This window comes from Sebastes umbrosus, chromosome 23 (genome assembly GCF_015220745.1).
Source record: "Sebastes umbrosus isolate fSebUmb1 chromosome 23, fSebUmb1.pri, whole genome shotgun sequence".
Classification (NCBI taxonomy): Eukaryota; Metazoa; Chordata; class Actinopteri; order Perciformes; family Sebastidae; genus Sebastes; species Sebastes umbrosus.
In genome coordinates, this window is record NC_051291.1 from 75,944 (window position 1) to 98,884 (window position 22,941).

The 22,941-nt window shown below is 43.8% G+C and overlaps 1 protein-coding gene and 1 long non-coding RNA gene across 2 annotated transcripts; both read left to right on the forward strand.

Moving 5' to 3' along the window:
• The first annotated feature begins 2,164 nt into the window (after positions 1–2,164).
• LOC119483194 lies at positions 2,165–19,740 on the forward strand. Its single transcript, XR_005205636.1, has 3 exons — positions 2,165–2,225; positions 5,316–5,317; positions 19,730–19,740. It is a non-coding gene; the product is annotated as an uncharacterized LOC119483194 (long non-coding RNA).
• On the forward strand, positions 6,512–10,993 carry LOC119483193 (microsomal glutathione S-transferase 1-like). The gene is made up of 4 exons (XM_037761307.1): positions 6,512–6,646; positions 7,048–7,180; positions 7,846–7,937; positions 10,561–10,993. Exons 2-4 carry the CDS (start codon positions 7,064–7,066, stop codon positions 10,805–10,807), a joined length of 456 nt encoding a protein of 151 aa, XP_037617235.1. The 5' UTR covers positions 6,512–6,646; positions 7,048–7,063; the 3' UTR covers positions 10,808–10,993.
• Positions 19,741–22,941: the final 3,201 nt, after the last annotated feature.

Genomic DNA, 22,941 nt, shown 5'->3' on the forward strand with positions numbered 1-22,941 from the left:
TGTCTGATGATATTTCTTCTTACTGGGTAGAATTCATCACCACGATCAGATCAATAATCAGATCAGAGCTGGATTCAGGGTGAGACTCAGGATGAGACTCAGGGAGACTCTGGTTGACCCTGTCTGTCTTTTGTTGTCTTCATTGTTTGTTTTGTTTTCTATAAAACAACAAAGAATAGCGTATAAATAAAGGCATCAACCAATCAGGTGGTGCGGAGCGGGTTCAGTAGCACCTTTATTATATTTATGAAACAAAAACACAGTCCGAACTAAGAATAAGAAAATGACGCAACTGAAGTGACATCCTTCCAGTTCCTTTCAGACAAACTGTCTTTGTTGTGGGAATCAAGATGAAGGTGTTCTTTGAGTTGCCTAACCTTGGATCAGATAACCTGCTCCACCTGCTCCAACCTGCTGAGGAAAGGAGCGTCTGCACAACAACTGTGTGTGTTTGGAAACACGATCACTTTAAGGAACAGTGTGTCACATTCAGGAGGATCTATTGGCAGAATGGAATGTATAATATGATATAATATTACTGCCGCCTCACAGCTCGAGGGTTGCAGGTTGAAACCCGGCTCGGGGTCTTTCTGTGTGGAGTTTGCATGTTCTCTCCGTGTCAAGAGCCCAAGCTAAGCCAGCGGCTAATGTTGATGAATTGGTATGGACATCTTGGGACTCTGCAGACACATTAAAAAGGTTCTCATATGAAACAAGGAAGCACGTTGGCATGACGTTCCCCTCTAAATGGATTTGATGTTGAATATCAGTAGAATATAAATGTAGCTTCATGTTCCAACACTTGTATCTGATGAAGTTGAGTGAACTCTGCAGCCTTTAGAGGCGTTTCAGGGCCGTCTGACCTCCAGCATCGTCTCCTTTCAAACACTTCTGAGACCTTTAACAACCGGCGACGAGGACTCTAAATGGTGCCAGATGTGCTAACATGCTCGGTCATCCACCTCAACAGAAGAGCTTTCTGAGAAGGTGGATGTAAAGACGGCGCTGAGCCGCTATCGGCGGCTGGTGGAAAAGACAAAGCCTAAAGGCCTGAGCCTAATGAGCAGCTGTGTGGCCCTCATTAAGTCTGCAGAGCAACCACTGATCCTTAATGAGCTTCTTCATTAAGAGCCATTTGGAAGGGAAAGGTCTGTAAGGCAGCCAGGCTCAGCACCCCCAGCACCAGGGCAGGCTACCCCCACCAGGGACAACCATTACACATGCACTCAATCACTGCATGACAACGTGCATGTTGGGGGACGCAGTGTGTGTGTGTGTGTGCGTGCATGTTAGACTCAACAGATTAGAATCCAAGTGTTACTCTATGGAAGCAAAACAGGGTCAAAACTATTGTAGCTGTGTGTCACCACATCTGGATGAAGACGTTCAAATGTGTGAAAACTCTCTGGATTTAAATGTGTGAATGTGTTTAGAACCGGAGAGCTGATCTGTAGCTGTGCACCACATCTAGTCAGTAAATGAAGAAGATCTACACAAATCATTTATGATGTGTGAGTGCATGAAGAAGATTTGAACAAAAGTTACAAAACCAGTTTGCAGTTCCACGTCTATCTATCTGTGAGAGTGAATCTCTAGTTTACAGCTACCAATCAAATCTACCAGTGTTTTTGTTCCATATTTGACGTCTCCTCCTGAAGAGCCAATGGGGATGCTCAAATTGACATATCATTTGACTATCCAATCAGAGAGCCTTCTGTTTCGTGTCTGGAAGGTAACCCCCCCAATGGAAGTTCAAAATGTTTGATCGTCACGTGATTCCTGTCTTCAGATAGTTCCCGGCAGTCATTGGCGGTCAATTTGAAAGCGTCATACAGAGGAACAGAACTGTGATTTTTGGTAATTAGTAGTCAATAAATGCATTGATATGTAATATCAATATAGCACACACCGATGTGTAGATGTTGCTACATCAGTATGTTTTTAAAAAAAGTGAAATTCTCTAATATTTGAGGATGATGAAAGTTAAATAAGTCATACACTGTCAGTAACCCTGAAACACCCAAACATCCACTGCTCCCATTACAGATAGAGATATACAGTCCTACTGTTTTTAATGAAACATCTGTTTAATAGCCCACATCATCATCATCATCATCATCATCATCATCATCATCATCATCATCATCATCATCATCAGGATGGATTTACATGATAGTTAATGGAAAGCTCTGTGCGTCTCCTACCGCCGCTAAAGGGTGCTTTGTGTGGCGGTATCAAACACCGAGACGGGCCGTGACAACACGTTGGTATTTGATGCCCTGGGAATGAGAACGGGCTGCAGAGTCGGCGGTAACTGAAGAGCTTTTCTACTGACAGACGGGGACATTAAATCCTTAACGTGGTTTCTTTGTCACGTTTAAGTTGCCTGAAGTTTTGAGGAACGTCTCTGCGCCTCGTCAGTCAGGACGAGCTGGAGCTCATCTTTCTATCTGCCGTTGTTCTGCCTACAAAGGAAACTCTTATACTCAGCTGCGAAACTGAATGGTCGTGTTTGCTCTGTAATATCATTAGTGAGATATCTGTTGTGAACGCGACCTTGAGACGGGGTAGATAGCGGTCGCAAGTGATGCACAATTCACGGTGGTATCAGCGACCACAATCCGTTCTTTGTGAATTCACCCCTGAATACTACAGAGAAACTTTTCCAGGCTTCATTTCTTCTCTGGTGGAGCTGGCCAACTTCCTGCTGACTTCCTGCTGACTTCCTGCACACATGAAGGGCATGAAATCATTTAGTGATTCGGTTCTAAAGAGACCCAAACTGCGATGATACAAAGAGTCATGGTAGAGTGTTTGTGGCATTTAGAATCACTGTTTCCAGCTCTCTTTACACATGTTCTATCTGACAGACACGTTCCAGGGCTACCTGTGTATCAATGACGGAGTCATGTTTTATCTGCACCCATATGTAAAAAGGTAAACTTCTCCAAACCCAGTTGCAGATACCTAATCTACTCGTTACGAGGAGTCTGATCTCATTTTGTTAGTAGGTTTATGAGGTATGTTTGTGTCCCCCTGTAAACCCCGTTTAGAGCCTGTCTGGTTGTGACGGTGTCATCATGTTCCAGTTCAACAGAAATCAACCAATTACTGGTATTGTGGCTTCAACCGTTATTCTGCTGTCCGTCTCTCAGGTTGATATGATTTCTGTATTTTGTGGTTAAGGCTGAACAGATTCCTCCCAACCTGCATCATCAACACAGTCTTATCTGAGCTCTTTCCTCCCGCCCGGCTGCCGGTCGGATTTCTTATTTTCTCGCTGCCCTTGGGCCACGGAGTTGTGAATAAGGGTCAAATGAAACCCAATTGGACGAAGTTAATCACACCATATCTGCGGTTTATCCCACAGGTTGCAGTGAAAATGTTCACACTTATCAATCCTGTCAGTCGGGGGTCACCTTCCAAACCCTGATTACATGCTGCCAAACTCACTGCGCCCACTGTACCTGTATGCACTTCCATGCACTCAGCATTCTGCCGGCATTGATTGGCCGCGTGTGACAGTGCTGAAAGTAATGTGGACATTGCTGCTGATCAATAAAAAAATGTATGTGCCTAGAACCTAGGAGGCATTCTGTAATGAAATCAATAGCTGTGCTTGGCTTGTGGCATTAAGATCATTGGCCGGGCTGTTATTTAGTCATTGTTGTCCTACACCAGCAGCATAACCTGGCTACCAGAAGAAATCAATGGCAGCGTAGCGCAGCCAGCATCCCAATTACTGGCAAGGCTGGCGAGGAATCAATGCAGCTTTTTGCCATTACCGCTCCTTGTGGGAAATCACAGCACATTATTTTTCTTTGGGAATCTGCTGCACAAAAGGATGACGCCCGGCTCTAATGTTTAAGATCCATCTGAGGCCGTTTGATTCGGGGCGGGGCTCAGATTGGACTCCTGCAGCACGGTGGGAGCAAAACTCATATTCTGTTGCCAGCCATTGACATGATATGTGATCATAATGTATCGATCACCTGGCGGCTCCCGACAAGAAGAAGAATCAATTTCAAATAGTAAACTGGTTTCAGCAGAGAAATTAAACAGTAGCGATAGAAATCTTTACATCTCTGCAGCTGACAGATCCAAAGCTGGATCCTAGAACACACACTCTGCACACAGACAGCGTCAAGGTCTGTGAGAACATGTACACAATGATGCATGAGAAATATATAATAATAATAATAATAATAATAATAATAATACAGATTCTTCTAAATTTATTTGCTATTTGTTGTAAGTTGAATCATGCAAGAAATATGTTTAATTTAATTTACTTGCACACACATCAAACCGCACAAAATCCAGTCAATAAAAAAAACAGCAGGAAAATACAACATAAGTTAAAGAACTAAATGAGCAGAAAAAGGAACCAAACAGTGGAAAACAATCCAATAAAAACAATGAAATACATTAAAAAACAGTACAGAGAATAAATAAATCTATATCTAAACACATCAAAAGATAATTAGACATCATGAATTCAATGTGATGATAATGTTCGGAGGATAACGAGCTTTTGATAACGGGTAGTTTTGGTGTTCCATATTTGTAAACCAGGATATCTGAGGGAGTACTGGTCATGTTTTGTTTTGTAAAAAGCCAAATGTATGTAATAAAATATGAATGTGTAAATGAATATGTTTTATCACGTGTTTATGTATCACCAGTTTAAAGGTTCAGTCCTCCGTCAACACACGATGCATTCAGGCTCAGTACTGAGTGTAGGTCACCTACATCTTGACAGCACCCAACACACAAAAATAAAACAGACTTGAAGCGTTAAAGCATGCGTTGGGTCTCGGTTCTGAATGCTTTGGGTCTCGGTTCTGAATGCTTTGGGTCTCGGTTCTGAATGCTTTGGGTCGCGGTTCTGAATGCTTTGGGTCGCGGTTCTGAATGCGTACTGTAGGGTGAGAGAAACACAGACAGCTGTTTGATTAAAACTGGATCTGTGAAATGGATGAGTGAAAACGCAGCTGAAGCCGCTCCTGTACAGACGAGGAGAAGACTAACATCACCTGTGAGCGTGTCACCTGTCATTAGCATCATGCCTCCACATGTATCAGCATGTCAAACCATAGAAAACACGCCTTGGGCCAAATAGACACGTTAACAACATTCTGTTGTTCTCACTCACAACTCCATCGAACAGACGGGGACTCCTCTCCCAAACTGGTGTCATACCCTCCCAGTAAAGGGACTGCACTGGGCTGACTGGGATGTGACTGGTGAATAACAAGCTCGCTCTCTTTATCAGGTGTTCTGCTTCACTTTTCAAAGCACCTGGTGCTGGTTAGACGTGGCTCTTTGTTTCAGTGTTTCTAGCATCTGGCTCTGGAAACACAGCGACGTGACACCCGTCTGATTAAAAGAGGAAATGACGGCAATGTTTGAGAGTAAAGTGATCTCCACTTTACGGCAGCTCAGTTCTCGCCACAGTCTGGAGACGGGAGCTCACGGAGCTTTGATGGAGAATGAAGAATGGAGAGGAGAGGAGTGGTATCTACCGTTGGGTTGGATTGGGAGTAGAGTATGAATGTGCTTCCTGATATTTTTCCCAACTTTTGGGCCCAAAATGGTCTCAACAAAATAATAAACTTAGAAAGTGCATAAACTGCTAACTGGGTGTAGCTCTGTCTCCCAGACCAATGATGTATTAAACTGGGATTGTACCTCATTTCTACATCACATTGGGCAAAAGCATCACATGAATAACTTTAAATGGAACTGGAGTAGTTTCTTGTAAAAAGTGATCTGACACTGAGCGTCCAACGACGAGCAGTCGCCGAGAGACGGACGGCTGCTCTGACTGACAAACAGATTGGACTGATTCAAAGTGTCTGATGTCAGGAGCTAATTCGTTTAACCCACTTCTTTATAACGTCATTTATAAACTTTGAGCTGTGAGAGAGTAAGAAGTCATTCTGAGACAAAAGGCTCAAGTTCACGAGACAATGGTGTTAAAAGCAAAGTTGAGTTGCACGTCTAGAGTCATCACATTCATGATTGAGTCTGACTCAGATTCACTCTAATCCTAAACTATGTCAAATCCTAAACCTCAATCTTCACACTTATCCTGATGACAGACAGATTTTAGATTCTAATTTCTGCTCCCATTTGATGAGCAGTTTGAGGTCTGGAAGCCTGAATGATCATCCATTTGGCTCTTTAATGATTTATGAAACATTTATAGCAGAACTGTGTAAAGTAACGCTGCCTGTCTTTCTTTGTCTGAACACTGAGGACCTGGTCGGACTGAGGTTCCATCAGTGGGAGCTCCACGTGGACGCCAGTCAACTGATCCGTGCAGTGTGAGGGGAAACGTCACACATCTGGCAGATTAAAATGATTTAACACATTAACAAGATCAAGTTTTAATCCTGATGTACTTCTACTCTAAATGTCACAAGTCATTATCCTTGTATTTAAAAACCAACGTGTATTGCTGCTGAGCATTGGGAGTGTTTTTAATGCTATGAATGCATGCAGTCCTCATAAGAGTAGAAACACAGGAACACTCCCATAAACAGGAAGTTGTCCCGCCTCCAGAGTCTCTGGGTGGTGGGTCAGTTTGTTTTTCTGCAACAGACCGAGACTCGCTCCACTTCTGCAGAGTCACTACAGGAACGTGAGTTGAGCTGTTAAACTGTGAATGATGCTGTGTATTATATGTTTATATAGTAATAATAATCATTTAGACATTAGAGAGAGCTGCATTTAGACTTTAGACCTGCTTTTAAGGCCACAGAACTGAACTGGAACTTGTTTGTTTAGTTCTCTAACTGTCACAGGGGTGTGTCTGGAGGGTTGTTTTCTCCACTCTGCAGGTAGACGGCTCAAATTCACTCTGATCACCTCTCTAGAATAATACTAACACAGTACGACTCCAGGTTTTCAGGTTTTCAAGACTTGATGTTTTTCATCTAGTGTATATTATGTTTTTCATCTGGTGTATGTTGTGTTGTTGAGGTTCTTTCTTATCTTTGCTGAAGCAGATTATTAAACTCAATCTTCCTGGTTGTGATTCAGCTGTAAACCAGCAGAGATGGCCGGACTGATGGAAGACGACGTATTCATGGCGTTCACCACCTACGCAGCTATCGTCATTCTGAAGATGATGCTGATGGGGCCCATGACCGCATACTTCCGTTTCACCAGAGGGGTAGGTAACATCTGTTACAGCTGTTCTACATCTGGTAAAACAAGATGTATAGGGTATATAGGTAACGGCAGCACAGCTGTTCTACATCTGTTATAACAAGATGTATAGGGTATATAGGTAACATCTGTTACAGCTGTTCTACATCTGTTAAAACAAGATGTATAGGGTATATAGGTAACAGCAGCACAGCTGTTCTACATCTGTTAAAACAAGATGTATAGAGTATATAGGTAACAGCAGCACAGCTGTTCTACATCTGGTAATCATCTGCTCGGACGGGTCAGGTAATCTTGACCCGTCCTCCCTCCTCCCTCCTACCCGTCCTACACAGACTTCCTCGCTCTTTATGCTACGTCAGTGTGTAATAATGAAACTGAAGGGTTTACATTGGAGTTAGTTGGAAGCTGGTCGTCTCATACAGACACTAAAGGGTGCCTCGGTGCATCAGTATCAGACGCAGAGGACCGCTGACCGAGTGTCGGTATTTCTGACGAGTTGAAAGTCATGAACACAGTCTAGCTGAGGCTCAACCCAGGCTATAAAAGACAATGGTTTTTGCATATTCTCCTCTTGTATTTGCATTTTGACATCATTTGGAACGTTTCAACCTAACTTCTGGTCACACTTCACACTTTGAGTCAATGCATGCATCATCTCTCATTTAGGCTTTCTCAAATGAGGAGGATGTGGCCTTAAAGGCTGCAGAGGAGAGGAAGAAGCTGCTGAGAATCCATCCAGACGTAGAGCGAGTTCGAAGGTGAGAATCCCTTACACCCAAACATGTGACTGATACACTGGAAAATCACATCAGGAAATACAACACACAAAGCAGATAATTAGACAAATATAGAAATATACAATACACTTTTTGGACTTAAAGACAGGGTCTAGAAAAGACTGAGAAATGCTGGTTTAGTTTATCATAAGAAGCTAAAGAATAACGTCATATAATAAAGGATAAATAGTAAATAATACTACTTAATATATACTATATATACTAATAATACAGTAATGAGTGTGACACAGTGCCTCAGAACAAACCTTCACACAGACGTCAGAGGAAGGAAGAATAAAGTTCACTCTTCCTCTACTCCGAGGACAAAGGAGCCACATACTGTCCGATTAGCCCCCCCGTGCTGCTGATGTTCATCAGGTCAACAGCTCCAACCATCTCTAACAGGCAACAAGGTCTGCTCTGTACGTCCCATACCTCGTGGTACATTAAACACAGAGCTTGCCTTTGTCTACATGTGGATGATACTTATGCACACTGGAAGGATATCATATTGTTGCAGTGGATAATCTCTGTAATTAATCCTTATCATTGATTAAAATCTTTCTATGGACAATAATATGTTGTAACAAGTTGTAATCAAGCCCACCAGGAAGAGCACCGGTCGTTGATCCCAACTTCCGTAGTGGCCAAACAGGGTTGGATACTGATGTTCTATGTTTTTGTTCTGCGGGCAGTGATTTAGTCGGAGACGGGGTTGGATGCTGATGTTCTATGTTTGTGTTCTGCGGGCAGTGATTTAGTCGCAGACGGGGTTGGATGCTGATGTTCTATGTTTGTGTTCTGCGGGCAGTGATTTAGTCGGAGACGGGGTTGGATGCTGATGTTCTATGTTTGTGTTCTGCGGGCAGTGATTTAGTCGCAGACGGGGTTAGATACTGATGTTCTATGTTTGTGTTCTGCGGGCAGTGATTTAGTCGGAGACGGGGTTGGATGCTGATGTTCTATGTTTGTGTTCTGCAGGCAGTGATTTAGTCGGAGACGGGGTTGGATGCTGATGTTCTATGTTTGTGTTCTGCGGGCAGTGATTTAGTCGGAGACGGGGTTGGATGCTGATGTTCTATGTTTGTGTTCTGCGGGCAGTGATTTAGTCGCAGACGGGGTTGGATGCTGATGTTCTATGTTTGTGTTCTGCGGGCAGTGATTTAGTCGCAGACGGGGTTAGATACTGATGTTCTATGTTTGTGTTCTGCGGGCAGTGATTTAGTCGGAGACGGGGTTGGATGCTGATGTTCTATGTTTGTGTTCTGCGGGCAGTGATTTAGTCGCAGACGGGGTTGGATGCTGATGTTCTATGTTTGTGTTCTGCGGGCAGTGATTTAGTCGCAGACGGGGTTGGATGCTGATGTTCTATGTTTGTGTTCTGCGGGCAGTGATTTAGTCGCAGACGGGGTTGGATGCTGATGTTCTATGTTTGTGTTCTGCGGGCAGTGATTTAGTCGCAGACGGGGTTGGATGCTGATGTTCTATGTTTGTGTTCTGCGGGCAGTGATTTAGTCGCAGACGGGGTTGGATGCTGATGTTCTATGTTTGTGTTCTGCGGGCAGTGATTTAGTCGCAGACGGGGTTGGATGCTGATGTTCTATGTTTGTGTTCTGCGGGCAGTGATTTAGTCGCAGACGGGGTTAGATACTGATGTTCTATGTTTGTGTTCTGCGGGCAGTGATTTAGTCGGAGACGGGGTTGGATGCTGATGTTCTATGTTTGTGTTCTGCGGGCAGTGATTTAGTCGGAGACGGGGTTGGATGCTGATGTTCTATGTTTGTGTTCTGCGGGCAGTGATTTAGTCGCAGACGGGGTTAGATACTGATGTTCTATGTTTGTGTTCTGCGGGCAGTGATTTAGTCGGAGACGGGGTTGGATGCTGATGTTCTATGTTTGTGTTCTGCAGGCAGTGATTTAGTCGGAGACGGGGTTGGATGCTGATGTTCTATGTTTGTGTTCTGCGGGCAGTGATTTAGTCGGAGACGGGGTTGGATGCTGATGTTCTATGTTTGTGTTCTGCGGGCAGTGATTTAGTCGCAGACGGGGTTGGATGCTGATGTTCTATGTTTGTGTTCTGCGGGCAGTGATTTAGTCGCAGACGGGGTTAGATACTGATGTTCTATGTTTGTGTTCTGCGGGCAGTGATTTAGTCGGAGACGGGGTTGGATGCTGATGTTCTATGTTTGTGTTCTGCGGGCAGTGATTTAGTCGCAGACGGGGTTGGATGCTGATGTTCTATGTTTGTGTTCTGCGGGCAGTGATTTAGTCGCAGACGGGGTTGGATGCTGATGTTCTATGTTTGTGTTCTGCGGGCAGTGATTTAGTCGCAGACGGGGTTGGATGCTGATGTTCTATGTTTGTGTTCTGCGGGCAGTGATTTAGTCGCAGACGGGGTTGGATGCTGATGTTCTATGTTTGTGTTCTGCGGGCAGTGATTTAGTCGGAGACGGGGTTAGATGCTGATGTTCTATGTTTGTGTTCTGCGGGCAGTGATTTAGTCGGAGACGGGGTTGGATACTGATGTTCTATGTTTGTGTTCTGCGGGCAGTGATTTAGTCGCAGACGGGGTTGGATGCTGATGTTCTATGTTTTGGTTCTGCAGGTGTCACCAGAATGACCTGGAGAACATCATTCCGTTCGTGGTGATCGGCCTGCTCTACGCTCTGACCGGACCCGAGCTCTCGACCGCTCTGCTTCACTTCCGGGTCTTTGCCGGCTCTCGGATCTGCCACACCATCTCCTACGTGTTCGCCTTGCCTCAGCCCAGCAGGGCTCTGTGCTGGTTCGTGGGCATGCTGGTCACCTTCTGCATGGCCTACAGGGTGCTCAGCACAGTCCTCGTCCTCTAGAGAGACATCCTGGACCAGTACACCTCTTCTACACAAGCTCACGTTCCTACATTAAACCTGCTTTTTTTACCTAACTCATGCTGCAGCTATCTACGAGCTCGATCATTAAACATCTTTTACACTCTGCAGGCCCTGGAACTATTGTGGTGGAATAAAAAGGTATTTTAAATAAACTTTTCTATCAGCTTTGTGTCTGGGTAATAACTTCTCAAGGTGATGGCACAGGTGCTAAAACTCAAATGCAACTATGAATTATTTAAAGTACCGCTGTTAAATCTGGCAGTGGAGAAGAAGGTCATTCATATAAAATGTTTTAAAAAGTAAAATCCACCCAGTTACTTAGAACATATAACAGCATGCAATATTCACACGTTAATGTCATTTACAATGGAGCCAGCCCAGAGGAGAATTAGGTCCATATATTCACTTTAAAACGATTAGATGTGTAGAACCAGTGTATAATATATCTGAGGCTAAACTGTTACTTCACTGACAACGACAGAAACACCTCACAGTCACAGTAACACTGTTATTCCAGGTCAGGCCTGCTCCCTCAGGTTACACAACCTCAGGTTACACAACCGCAGGGGAATTCCATTCATTCTGATCTTTGGACTGATTCTTGCTGGTAACGGTGACAAAAAACAAGGAAGGTTGCACATGTTGCACACTGTAAACTATTAACTACACACTTCATATTGTTCTGAAACTATTTTACTGTTTGTCTGCAAACATCCCCACTGTGGGACTAATACATGGATATCTTCTCTTAACTTCATGTTGGAACCTGTTTAGGAACATGCACAATGTGAGCAGAACATGAACTAAAGCTTTTGGCTTCTAAAATCCAGATTTTGATACGACTCCTCTCTTAACAATATCTACATTCATGGTGTTGGTATGACGTCCCCACACAGGTACAAACATGCACGCTGCAGTCACATCATGGTTTGCGACAAAACAGTAAAAACAGCACACGTTAAAGCAAAGAAACACACACTCACACCCCCATATATACACAGCTCTGTGCATGCATGCACACAAACTCACACAGAGGGACAGATTTACATTAAGTGCACACTTTTTGGGATTAAGCATTAGACTAAAACCCATATGGATTACAGTCAATACCATTCAAATTCAAAATATTATTGATGAAAACCATTCAGTTCGACATCCACAAAATGATTCCAGATGGATCAGAACACAAAACAAACATATCGACAGTTCAAATAAATGTAAAACAACGGGTCAGAGAAGAGACACACACCAACTGTATGATGGCATTCTTTAAAAACACAAGACAAACTGAGCTCAAGTGGTTCCCTTCACTGGAAGGACTGTGTATAGTTGGTGGTAACATCGTCCAGCCTGGACTACCATATTTAATCCTAACTAGCATCGGCTGTTCTTCTTCACTAAACCTAACCAAGTAGTTTGGATTACTGATTACTGGTGTTGCCGGACATTCGTGGGAGAACACACAGAAATAAATAACTCTTGTTAAGATCCGAACCGTTGTAGGAGGACGTGTTGAGCGACGACTTATTACAAGTTACAAGTTCAACTTTATTGTCATTTTTCCACATACAAAGTACACGGTTAAAACCAAATGTCGTTGCTCACGGACCAAGCTGCAAACACAGACATACAAAAACAGTCTCGAACATAGAACATAACACAGAGAACAAAGTGATGGTGCAGCACAATAAAAAGTGGACGACAGGATATTAACAGAGTATAAAAGCAATCAGGTCAATATTAAACCTGCTGTGGTGTTAAATATGATTTAAAATATGAACATGTCCAACGCGCTGTGGTTTCATGTTGCAGAACACAGGTCAGCTTTGTTATTGAAATATTTACAGTATGTTGTGTCTGACCTGATGTAAAGTTACTCTGATATGATGAACAGCAGCATGAAATATGTATTTCTGTTGTTCTCCAGTGAGGACGTCATCACTGAGCAGACGATGCTCATGTCAACCTTTGACCTCTGACTGTCACCTGACAAGAAAGATGCCTGTTTCCTCCAACTGCCTCCTAACACTGTCACATACAGTTAGATTAGTGTGTCAGGAGTATTAATAAAAAGATCATGAAGCAAACAAACATCAAAGAGATATTTCACTTGGACTTAAAACAACCAAAACAGAGTAAAGACAGAAACCAGAAAACTACTTTTTGTTTTTCACTCTTTATTATTTAACTCATGTATTACAGGAGCTTTTTAATGTTATTAATGTGAACTGTGGAGAGTCTAATAGTTCAGTCTAACAGTCATCACAGTTTCTGCTGCAGCCTGGTTATCTGGAGACGGATGCTGTTTCCAGGACGATGTACAACACACGACTGACAGGTTTCTCTTCACTCAGCTCCGAACGCCGGAACAAAAAAACAGGTTTGTTTCTAGACATTAAACTGCGTCTCATCTCGTCCTCCTCTCGGTGTCCCCCCGATAATAAAGACAAAGTACTGTTTCTGAAGAACTTGTGCTTTCATTAGTATTATACTATTATTAACAACCTGTCATCTGTATTTTAGACGTAATGAAGAACAGACTCCATGTTTCCATTAAGAGTGATTCACCACATTTGATTTTTAATTATAGCAGACTGGAAATCAGAGTTTTATTTTATCTGCATTTGTTTCATGATATTTTAATAATTTTTTTGGTTTATTATTCATTTCCTTTATTGACTGAAACAGATAAAACTAATCATATTTGGATTACCTCGGCAGCTGATGTCAGAATGACCGATGTGTCATAATAATAATAATAATAATAAGGTGCTGCCGGCTGATAAAACAAACACAAAGAATGAAGAAGAAGGAGCTGAAGACGGGGAGATATTAAAGAGCTGTTCACACCAGACAGTGGTTCGTTACTACACATCTGTATTCAGGTTTAGATGTAGTCCTGTTCAACCTGACTGATGTGTTGGAAGCGTGTCCGTCCTCCACTAGAGGGAGACATTTTAAAAGTCATCTGAGTGTCTCCTCATTAGGAGTCATTTATGGAACCAGGTGCAGCTCATAAAAGAGCTTCAGCTCAAACAATTACCTTCATTTGCTCTGCTGATAAACAGAAACATTCCCCTGCATATCCCACAATGCAGCTTTTAGTTCATTTCCAGCTGAGCACAAACACGCTTATGAACACAGCCTTAATGCACGGAGCAACAACAGCTCCAGTTTCATTTAACCCACTTTGTGTACAGAATAATTATCAGCAGCAGATTCTGCTCTTGTTAGAGGAGCTACTAAGTGTACCGACTTGTTTAGATGTGTCAGCTGCTGATATGATGAATGCCTCACGCTTCACATGAAGGTGACTGGCTCCGGCGCGGAGCAGTGAAACCCATGGGTGGGCACTGTAAATAGTAGAGTGAAATTACCATGAAGGCTGCTTTGGGCGGTTGCTCGTCTGCATTGTGTCCCGTCCCCGTATAAGTAGAGAGTTTTATGGGAGCTCATTTGTTCGGGACCCTTGGCCCTCCAGGGTCCCTCATTCCTCAGACAAGCCAGGCATTTCACAGCTCGGGTGGAGGTGGAGGTGGAGGGGGTGGAGGAACGCCCCGACCTCCTCCTATAACTAACAACCACAGACACACCCAGGACGCCTTACTCATGCTGCATGCACGCTATGCTGGGCTGTGTCTGCAAAACCTCTAATGAAATTACACCATGATCACATGCAACCGTTTACTGCATTAACCACATGCAACCGTTTACTGTATTAATCACGTGCAACTGTTTCCTGTATTAATCACGTGCAACCGTTTACTGTATTAATCACGTGCAACCGTTTACTGTATTAATCACGTGCAACTGTTTCCTGTATTAATCACGTGCAACCGTTTACTGTATTAATCACGTGCAACTGTTTCCTGTATTAATCACGTGCAACCGTTTACTGTATTAATCACGTGCAACCGTTTACTGTATTAATCACGTGCAACTGTTTCCTGTATTAATCACGTGCAACCGTTTACTGTATTAATCACGTGCAACTGTTTCCTGTATTAATCACGTGCAACCGTTTACTGCATTAACCACATGCAACCGTTTACTGTATTAATCACGTGCAACCGTTTCCTGTATTAATCACGTGCAACTGTTTACTGTATTAATCACGTGCAACCGTTTACTGTATTAATCACGTGCAACTGTTTCCTGTATTAATCACGTGCAACCGTTTACTGTATTAATCACGTGCAACCGTTTACTGTATTAATCACGTGCAACCGTTTCCTGTATTAATCACGTGCGACCGTTTACTGTATTAATCACATGCAACCGTTTACTGTATTATCCGCATGCAACCGTTTACTGTATTAATCGCATGCAACCGTTTACTGTATTAATCGCATGCAACCGTTTACTGTATTAATCGCATGCAACCGTTTACTGTATTAATCGCATGCAACCGTTTACTGAATTAATCGCATGCAACCGTTTACTGTATTAACCACACGCAACCGTTTACTGTATTAATCACACGCAACCGTTTACTGTATTAACCACACGCAACCGTTTACTGTATTAATCACACGCAACCGTTTACTGTATTAATCACACGCAACCGTTTACTGTATTAATCACACGCAACCGTTTACTGTATTAATCACACGCGACCGTTTACTGTATTAATCACATGCAACCGTTTACTGTATTAATCACACGCAACCGTTTACTGTATTAATCACACGCGACCGTTTACTGTATTAATCACATGCAACCGTTTACTGTATTAATCACACGCGACCGTTTACTGTATTAATCACACGCGACCGTTTACTGTATTAATCACATGCAACCGTTTACTGTATTAATCACATGCAACCGTTTACTGTATTAATCACACGCGACCGTTTACTGTATTAATCACACGCGACCGTTTACTGTATTAATCACATGCAACTGACTATGATGTGTCCTCCTGTTGGCTGAAGATGCAGCGGTATGTTTACGTATTGTTTTATTCTGTTATCTACGTATGTTTGAATAGTGGTCGTGGTCGTGGTCGTGGCTCCGCCCCTTCCGCTGCGTAGCCAAGATGGAGGCAGTTGAGTGTGGAAAGTGTCCAGCGTTCCTCACTCAACCATCTGACCGTTTTGAGTACAACATCCGGGTACTTTGAGCGCACTGCATTCTGCCGTACTTCCCAGTGTGAACGCACTTATGCACTCAAAGTAGTAAGTGTAAGTACAGAAGTACGCGGATTGGAACACACATTATATTTTTGCGAGGAAAAACTGGCATGGCAATTTTCAAAGGGTGTCCCTTGACCTCTGACCTCCAGATCAGTGAATGTAAATGGGTTTAATTGGGACCCATGAGCCTCAACATCTCCCAGCAGCTATTCAGTTTCCTCCAGAACCCATGTGAGAAAGCTAATCTACAGTATATCCCATGTTGTTGTTGGAGACAGGGTTAGTCCGGATGCACACAGTATCTGCATGTGTGTCTCTGTCCTCACTGAGTCTCTACTGTACTGAGAGCTTCATGTGTGTCTCTGTCCTCACTGAGTCTCTACTGTACTGAGGAGCTTCATGTGTGTCTCTGTCCTCACTGAGTCTCTACTGTACTGAGGAGCTTCATGTGTGTCTCTGTCCTCACTGAGTCTCTACTGTACTGAGAGCTTCATGTGTGTCTCTGTCCTCACTGAGTCTCTACTGTACTGAGAGCTTCATGTGTGTCTCTGTCCTCACTGAGTCTCTACTGTACTGAGGAGCTTCATGTGTGTCTCTGTCCTCACTGAGTCTCTACTGTACTGAGGAGCTTCATGTGTGTCTCTGTCCTCACTGTGTCTCTACTGTACTGAGAGCTTCATGTGTGTCTCTGTCCTCACTGTGTCTCTACTGTACTGAGAGCTTCATGTGTGTCTCTGTCCTCACTGAGTCTCTACTGTACTGAGGAGCTTCATGTGTGTCTCTGTCCTCACTGTGTGTCTACTGTACTGAGGAGCTTCATGTGTGTCTCTGTCCTCACTGAGTCTCTACTGTACTGAGGAGCTTCATGTGTGTCTCTGTCCTCACTGAGTCTCTACTGTACTGAGGAGCTTCATGTGTGTCTCTGTCCTCACTGAGTCTCTACTGTACTGAGGAGCTTCATGTGTGTCTCTGTCCTCACTGAGTCTCTACTGTACTGAGAGCTTCATGTACCCGACAGCCTGATTAGATGCGCCGGTGTCTCCGGTTGAAGACGTTACCTCGGTGCGTCTGTTCGCTCTGCTTTGTGTCTGCGTTTCATTAGCTGTCATCCTCATCGCCTCAGATCTGCCCCGTGCCTTATTGTTCAGCTGGTTAACTATACAGCCGCTTCATTAGGCACGACTTCAAAGTCACACTCCACACCGGTGCCGAGGTGAGCCGGGTATTTATATCGTACAACGGCACCCGAGGTCCTGAAAAATTAATGAATGGTTAGACGGGATCCAACTCAAGGCTGGCGGAGAGAATTAGGAATCAATTGGGTAACGCCGGGTGGACGTTTTGAGACCACAGTTTCTTTACTCTCTCTCTTCTCGTCGTGGGAAGACAGAGGAGACACAGCCCGTTATCCTCCTGAAGACTTTCAGCATTAAACACCTGAGTTTGATTTCTCCTTCGCTTCCACCAGCTGACTCTGCTGTGGTGAAGCCGACAGTACAACACAGGTGCAACATCTACATCTCTGCTTATCCTCTTAGTACTACACATATATATATGTATATACTGTATATATAACACAATAATAGAGTTTCAAACCATCAACAGTGAAGAGATTGAAGGCCTCAGTATCATAGATCAGCATGTGAGAGCCTCCTTCTGGCAGGACTGAGGGGGCTGAACCTTCTGAAAGCAACGATTCACCAACTTCACCCTCTTTCCAGCGAGATGGTTCAGGTGGTTCAGGTGTGTGGAGGTGTGAAAGTGAGCGAGATGGTTCAGGTGTGCGGAGGTGTGGAAGTGAGCTCTCTGTTTTTGTTTTCATTGAACTGAGTGCAACAGCATTAATGTCTTCAAGGAGAGACTGTCTCAAAGTCTTCATTGTTATCCTCAATTCTAAATCCCCTCAGTGGGACCTTTTGGGCGTAACAGGAATTAGAAGTCGTGCTAAAATGATTTGTAAAACGATAAAGACTAACCTTAGCTGTTTTAGGATGAGAAGAGATTATGCCTTGCCGTTTGTAAATTCAATGATTTTTCTCACATCTGTCCAGTGGTTTGTCTGCTGGTCCCAGGCCAGCCAGTCTGTAGTAGAATCCATAGAGTGTCTTTATGTAACGGGGTCATTATGAACCCCATGTTTATCTTCTTCTCTGGTTTTTATAATTACACATAATGGATGTAGTTGACTTTATTCTGACTGGGAGAACCTCCAAACTCAGGATGTGTGAAGTTCAGAGCCCCTCCTCCTTCTTTTCTTCTTCTGTGGTCCTAATTATAAATCCCCTCTGCCCTTGTGTACCACCATCCTGTAGGAGACATGGAGGTTCTGTTTGCCTGTGTGTTTGAGAATAAACAGAGGACACATATGAAGAGATCCCGGTGTCACAGAGTCCTTTCTAACTAAATATCCGTTTTAGGGTTGAAGAAAATGTCCTGGTAATTATCTGCCGGGACATTATCTGTTTTTCTATAGAGTCTTTTCTCACGTCTGTGCAGCTAGAAGACAAGACAGAGATGATATCATTCAAAATCCTCCTGGATTGTGGTTAAATGGACGGTGATTTGGTGAAACCCTTTTAGGGCCGGCTCAAACAGTTTGCTCAGGGTTAGGTTGGAATGACCTTAAAACACATCTCAGCCTCTCGGACCTCCAAACCTCTACGTTACAAGATTCAAGAGTTTTATTGGTCACGTTCTCATACAGGATGTGCAGTGAGATGTAAAGTGGCAGAGCTCACGAGATTGTGCAAAACAACCTGGACCCGGTGAGGTCAGAGTTCACCGTCCTGATGGCCTGGGGACAGAACCTCCGTCTCAGTCTCTCTGTTTTGGCAGCGTGGCTGTGGAGGCGCTGGCCTGACCGCAGCAGCTGGAACAGTCCGATGTTTGGGTGGTGAGGATCCTTCATGATCCTACAGGCCATTGCCACATTTCAACGTCCCGAGACGAGTGTGTTTCATCAGCTCTCCTCCTCTTCATCACTTCCTGGTGGAGAAGCTGATGTCTCTTGTTTTTACTGCACAGAGCAGGATTCAGCATTTTAACACTTCTTACTAATTTAAAAAGAAAACTATCATGAGACCAGGCTGGTGTATGCAAACCCTTATCCACCCTCGTGCACACCCTTTCCACCCTCGTGCACACCCTTTCCACCCTCGTGCACACCCATATCCACCCTCGTGCACACCCATATCCACCCTCGTGCACACCCTTTCCACCCTCGTGCACACCCATATCCACCCTTGTGCACACCCTTATCCACCGTCGTGCACACCCATATCCACCCTTGTGCACACCCTTATCCACCGTCGTGCACACCCATATCCACCCTTGTGCACACCCTTATCCACCGTCGTGCACACCCATATCCAGCGTGGTGGTGGCCCCTTCCAGCCAGCCGACTCCTCTTCATACGTTTCAATCTGTGGCTGGGCGGGGTGGGGGGGTTCTGGGGTCAGCAGATTGTTATGCTGATCCCGGTGATTGGAGGTGCATTGCAGGTGATTACCATAAGCAATTTAAATGTTATTGATTTAACCTCCCGCGTGCTGTAATTGAACACCGTGGCCGAGCACCAAACGTTACTCCCCCACCTCCGTGATCCTCTTTCTCATTCCACTTCCAACGTTTCTCTTTCTCTCTTTCCCAGCTCACTCTGTTTTTATTATTTCAGTCTCTCTCTCATCCTTCTGTTCCTCCTCTGCTCACAACGCTACAGCGTAGACCTCTCGGTCAGTCTGTCCTCAGGCCAGGGGAGTGGTGGGAGCACCAACAGCCAATCAATACGCAGTCTGTCACGGTAACAATGGAAATGTTCAATTAACAACCAGCGCTGGATAATTTACAGTCTCACCATCATTACTGTTCCATTGTGTGTGTGTGTGTGTGTGTGTGTGTGTGCGTGTGTGTGTTACGGAGGGCTGGCACACAAAACACTGTTTTTTTGTATTCATAAGAATCATTTTTTGATAATTCCACTCTTCAATAGACCGTCATTACTAATCACCAAACTTAACACAAAAGCCCAATTTCTTACTTAATTACAATTTTGCTGTTTTTAGATAACAGTGTGAACAATCGTGTGATTGCAAATTACAGAGTGGAATTAACAAAAAAAGGCAATTCTTTCATTAAAATATTCCCAAATCTGTTTAATATCTTCTTCATTATACGGAGCCATAATGGAGGACTAGATTCAGCACTCAGATCAATTAATAAATGGAGAAAACTCCACCTGGGAGACACACTTGTGCATTCTCCATTTTTCATGGCGCTCTGTCATTCCTCATGAGGGATCACAATTTCTTGTTTTAATATTTTAGTGTTCTAACTTAAGCTTCAGAATTCTCTCCAGGTAGCGCACTAGATCATCTTGACATTTCAAAGTACTGAAACCTTTGGAATAAAGTGTTTTTTATTAAATTCTATTACCATAATTTATGCTTGTCAGGCGCCCCACCTCAGTGGCAGCTGAGTCGGGCTGCGGAGAGACTCGACCGCCATATTTCATCCTCTGGTCCTCTCAGATGGAAGACCGGGCTGCTAAGACACATGTGACACAGCGGTGATGATTAGTGCAGGAGACAAACTGCCCAGCACTCAGTGTCATCATTCACTTCCTGCTTGGGCACGGCGTAAACCACAGGGAGTGTCTGAGGGGGATTAATACGTTAGCTCTTAATTTAGCGATCGCTTCCACAAAGAAGTGAACAAAGACGTGGTGTTCTCTAATCAGTCAAACATCTCTGTTACGTTGACCGGTAGGGCCGCGACAACAGATTGATTAAATCGATTAGAAAACACAGTCGGCGACGAATTCCATCATTGATTAGTCGGGTCCGTGTTGTGATGCACGGCACGCGCTGCGGCAACGTCTCCTAAGGTGGGCGCCGGTAAGCCGGCCAACGCCGTGGCTCGTGTAGCTCACCAGATGAATTACAGGAAATGACTCCGTCTCTGGAGTGAGCGTTTGAAAAATAGCTGAGGCAGAGACTCACAGGAAGGGAAGGCGTATAAATACCACGACTTTACACGGACATTCGTGTCAGGAGTACGCCATGCAGACGTCTGCAGTGCAAGCAAGAAAACTACTTAGTTAGGTTTAGGAAAAACATTATGGTTGGGCTTCAAATAAGGACATAAAATACGAACGCAAACAACGTAAAACAACTAGAGAAAACACGTGGCAACGATCTGGAACACGGGTCTCCTGGTTGTCGTGTGAACGGGCCGACTAATGATACAAATTATCTGCTTTCTCTCTGTTTTGCGATGGATCAATGTAGCAGTCCAGCAACATTACTACAGTTTACATGTCTATCTGTAGAATACGTTACAGAGATGAAAAAAAGTAAAGACTTATATTTTTAAATCATCACTTCCTGCTTTCATTTCAAAATAAAAGCCCTCAAGTGTTTTTTCTGTGGACAGAATTCCTTCATTTGTTAACACGAGGCTTTTATTCTGAAATATGTGCCGGACATATGTTGTAGAACATGCAGTGACTTGGAGAGCTCCATGAATAAATATAGTACGGAGTTTTAATGGTGGATTATTACTATTATTTACTAATTACCACACGTTTCTGAACCTTTCTCTGTTTAAAAGAAATATAAATGATATTTATAATGAAATTAAATGGCCATTAAAAGGTAAAGTCTATGTAGAAAGAAAGGGCTGACAACAGCAGCAGCAGCAGAAACGCTACTGGTTTGAACACGCGACGTGTGAATCACGCAGCCGCCATGCGCTCCTGGCGTGCCCAGTCTGTCCAAGGCGTCAGACGTTTCACAAGTGTCAGGCGAAACATCACAGACTCATCATCAGTCTCATTTCACCACCTCAATCAGTAATGAGGTGCTCAGTGTAGGATTTAAACCTGGTCAACCAGTCCTCCCAGTCCTCCTGCACTGGTCTTAACCCTTCCTCTATCTAGCTGCCCATTGAACACAACAACCAGTATGAGTATTCAGCTGCCTACTGAGCAGCAAACCAGCACTCAGTTTAGCAGAGGTGCATCATCAACATGTTTCAAGGCCCCGTTGGGTTTACCTGTAAAACATGTCTCAATAGGGCTTTGACCAGAGAACAACTGACTCATTAGTGCTCGTCTCTCACAGTGTTTAATTGTTTTTCTTTTCAATTGACATTATTTGAGTTTCTGTAAGTGTTTGCTTCCTTTTATCGAGTCAAAGTGACAGCCGTTCTAAATCCCATGATCTTGTTCTGGCAGTAATTACATGGAAACCTCCTCCCTTCGCTGCAGTAACGGCTCCTGATCTCCATCCACATGAAATAACAGAACCAACGCGTGTGATTAATAACACGCTGAAACTGCAGCAACGTGGGCATCCTGTGCACAATGATGAAGCAAATTGCGACCACGCCATTCAGGCGGCCTGTTTGGAGTTAATGAGTTCTGCGGGAGGAGAATCAATAACCTGGAGGGAGGCTAATTAACTGCTAATCATTCTGCACCATTTTGGCAAAGACATAAACGTTGCCATTATGAGAAGCCAAGTTAATAATAGATAAATCTGACAAGTTTTATTAAAGAAATAAAAGCTTGCTTATCAACTGCTAGATGTTGCTGCAGGGCGTTAAGTGTTCAGCCTCCAACATGATGACCACAACGTACCAGGACTGCATTCAAAGCACTTCTGTCAGGCTCTTCTAATTCACTGTTCCTACTTACACCTACGGAAATGCACCGTGATTCAGATACAAGCTACGTAGTGGTATGATGTTTGAACTTAACCTGTGATGTGATAGATTAGTGCTACGTGATACGCTCAGTGTTGTCTTCTAGAGGAGTGTTCTGCCTCCTGATCGGTCCAGCTGTGTGACCTGATTGACTTCAGATCCAGCAGATCAGGAGCAGCTGAGTGGTGACGTGTCTGCGTCCACATCCTGCCCGTTCTGCTTTGTGATGGTGACTTGACGTTGATCTCTGTTAGATCCAAACGTTGCTTTATTAAA

What these genes read in the sequence shown, in the direction of transcription:
- LOC119483193 (XM_037761307.1), top strand. Translation starts at nt 7,064, where the DNA reads ATGGCCGGACTGATGGAAGACGACGTATTCATGGCGTTCACCACCTAC. An exon ending in ACTTCCGTTTCACCAGAGGG is followed by an intron (nt 7,181 to 7,845) that starts GTAGGTAACATC and finishes TCTCTCATTTAG; the next exon opens with GCTTTCTCAAATGAGGAGGA. An exon ending in GACGTAGAGCGAGTTCGAAG is followed by an intron (nt 7,938 to 10,560) that starts GTGAGAATCCCT and finishes TTGGTTCTGCAG; the next exon opens with GTGTCACCAGAATGACCTGG.